General features: G+C 41.5%; 1 protein-coding gene across 7 annotated transcripts in view; it reads right to left on the bottom strand.

The window, feature by feature from the left end:
* Positions 1-12,992, bottom strand: part of AHCYL2 (adenosylhomocysteinase like 2) — a 146,627-nt gene that overhangs the window by 48,547 nt on the left and 85,088 nt on the right. For 2 of the 7 annotated variants that reach the window (XM_073619343.1, XM_073619347.1), the window contains exons 2-3: positions 6,080-6,191; positions 402-545 (exon numbers count right to left, since the gene is read on the bottom strand). In XM_073619343.1, the coding sequence (XP_073475444.1) occupies positions 402-545; positions 6,080-6,191 (256 nt within the window). The remainder of the gene's footprint in view (positions 1-401; positions 546-6,079; positions 6,192-12,992) is intronic. The other 5 variants (XM_073619345.1, XM_073619349.1, XM_073619344.1 and 2 more) reach the window with 3 other exon arrangements.

The raw sequence follows: 12,992 nt of genomic DNA, 5'->3' as shown, positions 1-12,992 counted from the left end.
CAAACACACCTGCTCCACAGTGCTGAAAAAAAATCAACTAAATTTTTAGGCTTGTAGACATGCATTGAGTGCCAACTAAAGTGTAATGAATACAAAGCAACCTGTGCCAATGTACCAAAAAAACTTACAAAAAATGCATGCACAAGTGTGAACTTTATATAGTACTCCCACACTTCCAACAACCTGTTTAAAGAAATTAAAGACTGGAAGCACAGCTCTTTATACCGAACAATCTCTACATGTGGAAAATTAGCTTTAGCATATCAAAACTATTCTCCATTCACATCAACATTACAAAACACAAGAAATATGAGGTTTCAAAAGAGATGAAGAGATGGACATACTGCAACAGTGGGAACACACAAAAGCCAATGCCAACATTCAAATGTGAATATCATTACCCTGCTCTGCAATTTCAATCTCCCGCCGCCCAAATTCAGCCTGCTTGATGTTTTTCACACAGAAGTCACTGCTGCCCTTGGAGTTCTTCTGCTGCTTGTCCCGCGGTGAAGTCTCATCGTCTGAACTGTCTGTGTAGGAAGCAGCTAGTGAAAGAGGATATAATAAGCAAAGGCAAAACAGTATTTTGCCTCTAATAAAGCATGTTCAGAAGCTTCTGAACATAATGCAAACAATTACCATTTGTTAAAACATTAATGTAAACGTTCAAAAAAAAATTATGCTGGTGGAAAACATATGGAAAACACAATACTCACAAGCTTGTATTTCATTCCAGTTAAAGGGATGTGCCATAAAAAATAAATACATATTTTACACTGGTTAGAAGAAATGCTTATGCTTGAATTAGGTTTCTAATAAATGATGAAGGCAACTGATGGCTGGCAAGACCAGAGCTTTGCTCAAAGTTTACCCTGTCATGCCCAATAACTTATTACTGAATCTGCATACTGAATTTTGGACTCACTTAATCAGAAACTCATGTTAAAGTGGAGTCCCACCCAATTTTTTTTTTTTTTTTTTTAAGTTCGCCCTTCCCTTTTGCTGATCATATTGCCGTGTATCATTGGAATGTTTTTTTTTTCCTAGATCTTACCTGTTTTGACCATAACACTGGTGGACTTCTGCTGGTACGTCATATCCGGCCACCTGTTGGCTCGTGGGATGTATCCCATACATCCCGGGAGTCAGTGGGCAGCCTCTGCAATACAAGTCCACCGCGCTGTGTAATGTGCATGCACGAGATCGAGAATCCTGGAAGGAGCTACGAGTGGGCTTCAGATGTCCACACTGAAGATTGGAGCTCACTTTGGAGGCGACAGTGGGTAATTTCCTCAACTAACAAAAAGTTAATTTACTAAATATGCCGGAATGTATTATGCAAGATGCAACCATCGCGGGGTTTATTTTTTGCCTTTTTAAAAAAAAAAAAAAAAAAAAAAAAGGCTGGAACTCTGCTTTAACAAATGATAGCTGTATTCTAAACTTTCCTGTGTCAACCTGGAAAAAGATGAAGAACATGGAAAAACAGCACAGAATGCCACCATGTTCTAACCATTTATGATGTGCACACACATTCCAAGTAAACTTCTTAAAAAAAAAAAAAAAAAAAAAAGAATGTACAACTTCATTAGATGTTGGATTTAAAGTACATAAACGTAGTTCCCACATTTACACATGACAAATTCTATCTGGCCATCTACACCTCAGAATTAGGTGCGACACTGGACTTCCATAGCAGGGTTTCTCAACTGGGGATCTACCAGTCAATCACAGGCAGCTGATGGGTAGATCACATCCTCCGCATGCAGAGCAGTGCAGGTTTCCTGCAGGCGTCTCCACCCCTCCTGTCCATCCCAGATGCTTGTATGTGACATCACACAAGATGGACAGGAGTGGTCAGCAGTGAACAGCACGCCAAAAGAGGCTAGAGGGAAATCAGTACTGTAATGTTTCCTGCCATGTGCCCCATAATGCCTGCAAATTCCCTGTTCTATCGGGTTGAGGTTATGACTGGGCAGGCCAGTCAAGATTGTCCACTCCAAATGTGCTCATCCATGTCTTTATGGACCTTGCTTTGTGCACTGGTGCTCAGTCATGTTGAAACAGGAAGGGGCCATCCTCAAAAACTGTGCCCACAAAGGTAGGAGCATGAAATTGTCCAAAATGTTTTGGTATGCTGACATCTTAATAAGTTATACTAAACTCTCTTTTAAAAGTTTTGTAATTTAAAAATAACAAACATGTTATATTTACCCACTGTGTCAAATGGTTTTGCACAGAGCAGCCCTGAGCCTCCTCTTCTCGGGTCCTTCTTCAGCACCGCTCCTGGCCCCTCCCATCCTGCCGAGTACACCCACTGCAGGCAGCATGCTATGGGGGCATCTGAGCCGAGCTGCTCTGTGTGCCCATGCAGACACGGAGCCGTGGCCCGGCCCTCTCTCCCCTCATTGGCTCATTGACTTTGACAGCAGTGGGAGCCAATGGCACTCCATTGCTGTCTCAGCTAATCAAGAGGGAGAGTCCCTGCCAGCCGAGTCTTTCGTGTAACATCACAGGATGGAGATGGGCTCAGGTAAGTGTTAGGGGGGCTGCTGCACACAGAAGGTTTTTTATCTTAATGCATAGAATACATTAAAATAAAAACCTTCTGCCTTTAGAACCACTTTAAGAGTTCCCTTCACTGGAACTAAGGGGCCAAGATCAACCCCTGAAAAACCCCCACACCATAATCCCCCCTCCGCCAAATGATTTGGACCAGTACACAAAGCAAAGTCCATAAAGACATGGATGAACGAGTTTGGGGTGGAGGAACTTGACTGGTCTGCACAGAGTTCTGACCTCAACCTGATAGAACACCTTTGGGATGAATTAGAGCGGAGACTCCAAGCTAGGCCTTCTCATCCCCAGCCTTCCCAGAAGAGTTGAAGCTGTTATAGCTGAAAAGGGTGGGCCAACTCAATATTGAACTCTACGGACTAAGAGCGTCCCAATACTTTTGGTAAATACACACACAGTATGTGAAGAATACAAGAAGAAAAGTACCAAATCTGTGTGAAGGCTGGCACTTTGAACAGGGTACAAAATGTAAAGCTGCCCATACATTTTATTGTACAATTTTCCTTTAGATTTAACAAAACCATATAATAGGAGGTCAAACCTAAACACCATCTAATCTCCAGTCCAGAATTTTTTTTTTATAGGCAAATACAAAAGAACCAGTGCAACACGAAATGCATAATGATATGACCAGGATGGAAGTATGGGATAACACACGAATGGGAGAGAGGGTGAAAAGAAGATTGATTTGAAGCATCGGGTAGCAGACCTTAGCAGAAGTTAATAGAGTGGCCCAGGATTAGATTGTGCAGAAATATTTCCCCCAAAGGCCAGTCCCCAGCAGGGCTCTGCCCAGCACAGCCTGACCTGCAAATCCCTGAGAGACAGCAGCCTGGCATTTTCTGGGCTACAATCCCACGGTGACCATAAAGCCCTAGAAATCTGTGCTTAATAAAGGAATGACATTGACAGAATATCTGCATGAGAATGAAGAGAGAAAGCCTAGACTTGAAAAAGATCAGCCAGCTCAAACTGGATTTCACTCAGAAAAAAAAAAGGCAGATCTTGTGACTTGCATCATGTTCTAAACCTCTTCCCTCCAAACCATTTGTGTTATTAAAAAGGATAGATTTACATTTCAGGGGGAAAAAAGTTGCCTTTTCTTTCTTTAAACTGACAAAAGAGCAACTTAGGTACTAACTGGATGAGAAAAGTTAGAGTATATTGTTCTTTTATCACATGATCTCCAGGCAGACAAATATAAAGTCAAGGACAACTGAAGTATGAACAAACCTTTTTGGCCGCACTTCTTTTGGGTCACAGGAGTAAATTTGCTAATGTTCTCCGGTCAGCCAGTCAGCTGATAGTGGACTACTGCCCGGCTGATCGCAGCCACGCCCATCCCCTCCCCAGCCTGGCGCTCCAGTGAGTGCTGAAGGAGAAGAGCCGGGCGCTGTGAGCCGACTTGTCAGAGGTCATGTAGTTGGTCAGCTCTTAGAACTTGACAACTGCAGTGTCACATGAATGTTGCAGAATGGAGGGGAGTATATGTTTATGTACACCCCATAATTCTCCTCTAAATAGGATCACCACACACACTTAATGCCATGTGAAAAATCAGGCCAAAGATGACATGGCATCTAGCATCTCTCTGGCTAGTAGTGGCTACCAATATTACAGCAGCCCATTAATAGTTAATGTGACAGCCCATTGGATTACAGGTTAAAAACTGCCTAGCTTTGCAATTCAGTTGCTAAATAATCCAGCTATTTACAAGCTGTACCCTAGGTACTACACAGGAACGGTCTGCAAACAAAAGGTTTTAATGAGAACTGTAAACGTCAAATACTGTTGGTCTCAGTTTAAAAGGAGAAGTATAGCCAAAGCTTGTTTCACAGTCTGTTCTGCACTTCTGTGACCTGTTTTCAGCTGACAGCAGGCTGAGCGAGCCTGAGCCAGCCCCCCCACAGCCCAGCACTCCAGTGAGTCTCACCAGATCTCTGCTCACAGAGCTCTGAGCAATCATCAGTGTTTGATTGCTCAGGTTACCAGTCTTAGAGCTGGCGGGGGGACAGATGCTGCATCCACCTAGGCAAACATGATACCAACAAAAACAAAGCCGTACTTCTAAAATTTTCCACTTTTGAAAATAAATGGTCATCACCAGCATGTGATGCATGACATAATGAGCAGAAATAAGTCAGCTTTCACTGCACAAGCAGAAAAATGAAAGGCGACACACTACTGAACCATTCACAAAATACAAGGCGTTCTGTGACTGGTCAAGAGGAGAGGTGGATAAAACGGTACTGCTTCTGCATATGAGGTCCACAGTTGCAGCATCGGATGTACTCTTCAGCATGAATTAAATTGTAATAGTAAAGAAAATTAAGTGATCCTAAGGCTTAATGTACACAGGTTGTTTTACAACCTCCCCTGACAGATAGTAAAAAACTAAAATGTCAGTTTTGCCGCGTTTGCAGTAAAAATAAAATAAATCTAAAAAAAATGTTTTTCAAGTAGCAAAAAATTTCCATAAAAAACGCACATAAACGAAATGCAGCTTAACGCAAGTTACCGCGTTTACAAGTGGTTACAGGCATTTGCCATTTCAAATGCCTCTGAACATCCGTCCTGAAGGCATTTTTTTGCTTTACAAAAAATTATTCTAAACTCAACTGCCTAGAAACAACTATAAAATGACCCTGTGTACATGTACTGATAAGACCCCTTTCACACTGGGGCGGTTTGCAGGCGTTATTGCGCTAAAAATAGCGTCTGCAAACCGCCCCTAAACAGCCTCCGCTGTTTGTTCAGTGTGAAAGCCCGAGGGCTTTCACACTGAAGCGGTGCACTGGCAGGAGAAGAAAAAAATCTCCTGTCAGCCGCTTCTTTGGAGCGGTGAAGGAGCGGTGTATTCACTGCTCCTGCCCATTGAAATCAATAGGACAGCGCGTTAATACCGCGGCTATAGCCGCGCTATACGAGGGGTTTTAACCCTTTTTCGGCCGCCAGCGGGGGGTTAAAACCGCACCGCTAGCGGCCGAATACCGCGGTAAAACAGCGCTAAATATAGCGCTGTTTTACCGCCAACGCCCCCTACCGCCCCAGTGTGAAAGGGGCCTAACAGAGGAGAGTTCAGGGGGCAGCTGAAAAAAAAAAAAAAAAAAAAAAAAAAAAACCCACGCCCAACTGCTCCTAAAACATCTATTTACCAGCAACAGTGTACATGAAGCCTAAAAATGGCAAATTTAGCCTTGATTTCTGCAATAGTGATAGTTTGTACTATGGCCAACAAACAAACAAACTCACTCCATTTTTGCCATCTTCTATAGGCAAAAGCCTTGTAAATTTCCCCCATGCTGTACACTCATCCAGTAATCAGGAGATATGCAGTATCAATTACTGTATTCTGAAACTGCATAGCTCAAAGTAATAGTTCTTTTACACAGAACAGAAGACTGAATTATTATTATTTTTTTTTTACCAAGGTACCAGTATGCACTATCCTGAACATGAAATAAGAAAACAGTTCCAGAGAGGATCCTAAGCCAGTACTTACCAGAGCTGTAGCTATCGGTTGATGACTGCGATATAGAACGAGACAAGGAGCGACGACCTATCTTTGTGGGACGTTTGTTAAACTCCCGCTTCTGATCTGCAAACTGGATCTGCTGCGAGAAAAACAAAAAAATACTAGAACCAGCAAATTGACTGCAGTTCATCTCAGAGTTTAAAATTACATTTGAAGTGGACACTGCATCAAAATGCTACACAGCTTTTCTGGTAGGACCCATCTAATGTAAAACCACTTTTATAAAATATAAAACTAAATAAAAAAAAAAAAAAAAAAAAAGAGTACCGCAATACTCACCTTATATACCGGCTTCTGGATGCTTCCTTTAGGCAAGGGTGATGTCACTGGGCCTTCCCATGGGGATCTTGGGAATGCTGACAAATCCAAATCTTGTAGGAATATATTCCAGGGCTAAGGAAAGGTCTTCTGAGATTTGGGAGCCTCAGCTTTCCTCAAACCCGGGGGGGGGGGGGGGGGGGGGTAGGCCCAGTCATCTGCACCCATCAACATCGTGGGTGGGGGGCTTGCACAGTGGGGTAAGGAGACCCCACATTTACTCTTTGGACGGTCCACTTGAGAGTGTTTCTGACCCTAATTATATTACATAAGGCAAAATATATATATATATATATATATATATATATATATATATATATATATATATATATATATATATATATATATATATATATACACACACACACATATATACACACACACACACACACATATATACATATAAGAAAATGAGCGAAACAGAAAAATATTTAAATGGATCAAGTACTGATTACAAGTAAACTTGAATTTAATATTACCAAAAATGGTTCAAGCATTGATAACCGGTAAACTTGAATTACCAACAATATAATTCTCAAGGACAAGATTATTAATGTTAAATATTTGCCTTTCTATAGGGTTTGTGATCTAGATAACTATAAGAACAAAGAAAATCAATGATGGCACTGACACCTTTGCAGCAAGGTGATCTGATGAAACCAGGGAACAGAGTTTTACAGGTTTATGATCTCAGGTTTTCAAGTTCATAAACCTGCTTAAAGTTGTAAGGATTTTTATGGAAGAGTTTTTCGAGTGTCACATGAAGCACAAGAACTCACCAAGTGGTGTAGTGGATAGCACTTTCACCTAGCAGTAAGAAGGGTTGCTGGTTCAAATCCCAACCACGACAAATACCTGCCTGGAGTTTGCATGTTCTCCCTGTGTGGGTTTCCTCCGGGTACTCCGGTTTCCTCCCACACTACAAAGACATGCTGGTAGGTTAATTGGATCCTGTCTAAGTTGTCCCTAGTATGTATGAATGTGAGTTAGAGACCTTAGAGTGTAAGCTCCTTGAGGGTAGGGACTGATGTGAATGTACAATGTATATGTAAAGCGCTGCGTAAATTGACGGCGCTATACAAGTACCTGAAATAAATTTTTGCAATTAAAACGTATTTTAACATTACATAAATTAATAACGAGACAAAGAAAGGCGTGTGATACAGTTTCTAAATCACATTTGTATCATTTCCGAGATTAAACTCAAAGTCAGTTAACCAGAGAACAGCTAGAAGCCTTCCACTGTCCAAGCACATGGTGTGAAGATGTTTAAATTCTGAGCATGCATTATAGTCATAAGCTGGGACATAGTTTAGTGACCTCAGTTCCAAGCTATTTAAAAGACATAGGAAGTGTTTAGCAGAATGCAAGGATCACTTGAAAAACCGAAAACCAAATTCTGTAATGTCAAGTCTATAAGGCCCTCACCTGAGATTTTCCATCCATCTCTCCATTGACGTTGTATTTCTTTTTGCTACTCAGCACACCGATAGACCACCAGCTATCAGACATCTCTGAGTATGGGTACAGCCACGTCATGTATTTATGCCCCCATCCTGTCTGCTCTGGTTCTATCTTGCCAGATATGTTTGGTAAGAGTAGACCTCCCACCCCTAAAGTTAATGAGACATTCCAGAATTTACGGCTACTTTGCGTGGTTTAACAACCAATTACACAGAGTGGCCTCTAAACTATGGTTCTAACAAGGCCAAAACATCAACCGCTTATTTTTATGTACGTAACAGTCTGTAATTACCTTGTTAATTAGGCACATTTTGGTGTGTTAAGCCTGAAGCTAGTCAAAGATTTACACACAACCATCTACAACCTGTTGTACATATACACTGATTAACCTATTGTGTCTTCAATTAAAAAGGTCAAATAAATGTGAAACTGGTACTAACATTACAATTATATGGCAGACTTAGGTTTACTTCATTAGTATTGGAAGGCCAACCATTGTTAAATGCACAGCCATATTGTATTCTGTAAAGTTTTTGTACAGGGACTTTATGTGTTCCATTGCTTAAAGCCGAGTTCCACCCACATAAAAGTCAGCAGCTACAAAAAGTGTAGCTGCTGACTTTCTAATCGGACACTCACCTGTCCCACGGTGCAGCGATACAGGCGAACGAAGCCCTGCTTCCTCTCCCCCTCCCCTCTGCGGCACGGGCATTGTCACTGTGGGCCGTGGCTTTGTAGCCGCGCACTGACTGGCCGGGCAATCATCTGGGACCTGTGACATGTCCCAGATGATTGCAGAGAGGGAAGGGGGGAGAGGTGAACTTCCTTCCGGCATGGCCTGGGAGGTGGGACCCCCCCCAAAAAAAAAAAAAAAAAAATTATATGCCAAAAGGGTCACCTGCATTCAAAGCGGAAGTTCAATTTTTGGGTGGAACTCCGCTTTAAGCCTGGTATACCCTGAGTTTTTTCTCATTCAACGAAAGAGAACTATCAGCTCAGTAAAATGCCAAGGACAGAGATATAGAAATAGATATAGATATATATATCTCCTTGATAAAAAGGAAACTTACACAATTTTCCTTAAGATTTACCAAAACTATATAATATGAGGTAAAACCTAAACACTCAATTTGTATTCAATCAGGCAGGCCCTTGCACTACATAGTTGATAGGTAAATCTAATGGAAATTAAAGAAAATTGTATAATGTATGGCCAGCTTAGCTCGTCGTCCATGAAGGCAAGTTTGAAGCACTGGGTGATACCACCATGTATATTGACTGCACTCCATTCCCCAGCTCTGGATCAGATAATCCTGATGACATAAGCCACATGCTTGGTTACCAAGCAGTGAACATTGGTGGTTGTGGTCATGTAACACATGCCATGTATACAGTACATAACTCATTCTGCACTGCCATCCATGTGCATCTGCAATACAGCATCTGTGTCTGTTTCTTCAACAGCGGTCTCCCCTCTGGTTTATACCCAAGAATGTTATGGTTTTACTTTTAGGGCCGGTTCCCACTGGTGCGATGTCCAACATCAAAATGTTATTTGCACCGCAGTGCAAATCACATGCGATCTCTGTGCGAAGCAATTTCAGCCATACATACATCAGATCGTATGGCTGAATTTGCATCGCATTCAGGTCAAACTTGCACAGGACCTTTTTTGGTCCGCAGCAGAATTCCCGTCCGAAATTACAGTTTGCACTGCAATATGCGAACTGATTTGGGGGTGTCAACTTTCAATTGACAATGCCAACAGTTAGCATAGGGCAGTGTGAGCTACCACCGCGAGACATGCGATATGGGAACCCGCAGTGGATTTGCAGGGTTCCTGCATCGCTGCAGTGTGAACTGAGCCTTAGTAGCGGTTCAGTTCCTTTGTTGCATTTGTTTTAACTATTTAATAACCAAACAACTGCTTTGTAAAAGGTGTACACAGGCCCCGTTCACATGACGTAGCAGGAACAAGCATTCCCACTACGTGATTTTGTGAAGCAATTTGCACTTGATTTTACTTGTCGCATAGGGGCCAGCCTATTCACTTGAATGCGATGACCTAATCAGTCTGTCTGAAAAAAAACTTCTGCTCCTCTTTGGGCAACAAGTTTCACCTGATTTTGAAAAGCACAGGTTGCTGCGCAATCCTGGTTCCTGGCAGATTTGCATCATGTTTTGGGTGCCATTAAGGGATAATAGCACCCAAACACATGTTGCCATGCAATTTGGAATCGCAGCAAACCGGCCTATGGTTCCAAATTGCGAGTCGTGAATGCGGCCTTACTAAAACCTGAATCTGTTGCGGACCTTTAACTTTGCATCCAACAGTGACCCCTCTATATCCATGTATAGAGGCTATAAAAAGGCATACAAAATCTGGCAACAAAGTGAAGATAAGATACATATTAGCACATGCTGTAAAGACTACTGGCCAAAAAAAAATAAAAATAAATAAAAGTAGTAACTGCCATGTTAGAGGCATTTTCATCACCTTATACCCCCCTCCAGTACCTTAAAGTATGGGGGGAATGTGGTATAAAGACAGCCTTTTAGAAATATGGATTAGTATCTTGGCAACATATCTGAAGGCTATAATCTGTTCCCCTGACATGCTCTGGTGCTTTACACTAAAACAATTGCAATCTAGATTTTCTTCTTTCTCCTTTATTTCTGAATAGACTTCTTCATGGAGACACAGCATAAGAGCAGGTTACAGAAAACTGACCACAGGCACGACAACAAACTACTAGATCTTACACAAAGGTGTCGAATTAAAAAAAACAAAAAAAAACAAAAAAAAAAAAACAAAGTCACTTTGCAAATCTCAAGCACTCACAAATCTCACGATTAATCCTGTAAATTGCCCAATACATTTCCAACGATTGTCAGCTCCATCAAGTGGCCATAGCGCCGTATTTTCCTGAAATACCTCATTTGGGAAAATACTACATTATAGCCACTAGAGGGCACTGATAATAGGAAATAAATGTATTAGGCAAATTACAGAGATTATTCATTAAGGTTGTACGAAGGCTTGAGATATTTGCACAACATCTTGTTTATATATAAATAGACCCCCAAGTGTTATTTTAGGCCTAAAAACATTGAGTGCAGTACTGGCTCTGGATGCCAGAGGGTAGAACGTTTCACCTAGCTGGCTGGACTATCAGTTGTACACTATATGGCTAAATGTCTCAGTTTAGGGGTTTCTACTACAGGGTACTGTTAATGCTATTGCCAATAAAGATGTAGACAATTGTGTGCTTGCAGCATTATGGCAACAGGTTTGGGAAGGCTCCATTTCAGAACAATGTACCTCTGTGTAGTAAAGCCAGGGTAATCAAGACAGTCTGATGAGTTGGAACTCAAGTGGCCTGCATAGAGTCCTGGTCTAAAGCCTATTGAACACAGCTGGGATAAGCTGAAAATGCAAAATGTGTGCCAAGTCTTCAAAATAAACATCAGTACCTGTCCTGGACCTCCCAAATCCTCTTGGCTGAATGACAACAAATTCCCATACACTCCATTTTGTTGAAAGCCTTCCCCAAAGAGCCCCTGATATATTATAGCAGCATACAGAGGCCAACAAAATATTTAACACATTTTGAAATGAAACAAGTTTAAAAAAAAAAAAAAAAGTGCTTTAGTCAAGTGTCCACATACTTTTATTTATATAGTGTAGGTAATCAACCTAGTGCTGACAAAAATTACCAGTATTAGTTTGCTTGGTATTTTGCAGTAACAGGAACTGAGTTGGAAGTATCTCTCAGGTGATTTAACCAGAAAAGAAATTCATGAATTTTAGTTACAAAAAGTCACTTCAGATCCAACCAGCAAAATACCTTTTGACAAAACATGCACATTCGATCAACTTAACTTGCATTTCTAGGCCTACAAAAGGAGGAAGGGAAAGCACAGCAGAGCACCCTACATGACCTTATTAAAAGACCAGGATTCCACCTTCCCAACAATGCCACCTGTGAACAGAAGGCTGAGCACAAGCGATTCTCAAAGCTTAGACTTCATGAGTTCTATTTATCCTTTGGTGACAGGTTGTTCTATGTTCCAACTTTGTCGTCCTGCAAAGTTAAAAAGCATAGATATTACACTGCTTTGTCTTTTACCAGTCCTCAGATGAAGATGACAGCCCACTAGGGCATGGGGTAACAACATTCAAGGGTTTTTACACTATGAAAGGAATCACCTTTCATGTTCCAACATGCTGGCTTGCTGTGTATATAGACATGACTTGTTATAAGAAAGTCTTGGTTGGTCAGACACACTAGTTCTATATGTACTTGTAAAATGGCTGGTTCATAAGAGTGTTTTTAGTAAGCTCATATTACCACCAAGATTTTGTGTTTTATTTTAAAAGTTACCATGCGTTTGTGATGTGACTCAAGCTCTTACATGTTAAAGAGGAGCTTGAGTCATATTTTTGAAAACTAAAAGTCAGCAGTTACAAAAACTGTAGCTACTGACTTATAATAAACACTCACCTGTCCCAGGAGCCAGCTCTGTGCTCACCCGAGCCATTCTATCCACTGTCTTCGGTCCCCATCTTAAAAAGGGGTTGTAAAGGCAGGTGTTTTTTTTTTATCTTAATGTATTCTATGCATCAAGTTAAAAAGTCTTCTGTGTGCAGCAGCCCCCCGCCCCCCCAATACTTACCCAAGCCCCCCTCTCTAGTCAGCGATGTCCACAAGAGCCTCGATCATCTGGGACTTTCTCTCCTGATTGGCTGAGACCATTCACAAAGCACAGTGTGGCAGAAAGCCTGCTGTGAAACCGCACAGGGCAACCCGGAACCTCATCTCTTGAGAAAATACCTTTGTAATGTATGCCAATAGTCTGCTGGTCTTGCTTGCTGCACCATGGCATTGCGTGCTACCCAAGATCCCTTACCATCCTCGATTTCCCCAGAGGTTCTCCCCCTAGTGAGTAACTTGCATGCATATTTTTAGATCCCAAATGCATTACTTTATATTTTTCAATATTCTACCTCATCTGCCATAGCTGCCTGCTCCTATTTTACCAAGTCTTTTTGTAAATTTGATGTATCCAGTTGAAAGGTATTGCCTTGCTTAGCTTT

The sequence above is a fragment of the Aquarana catesbeiana genome, linkage group LG03 (assembly GCF_042186555.1).
Source record: "Aquarana catesbeiana isolate 2022-GZ linkage group LG03, ASM4218655v1, whole genome shotgun sequence".
In the NCBI taxonomy this organism is placed as follows: domain Eukaryota; kingdom Metazoa; phylum Chordata; class Amphibia; order Anura; family Ranidae; genus Aquarana; species Aquarana catesbeiana.
This window is presented reverse-complemented; position numbering and strand designations above follow the sequence as displayed.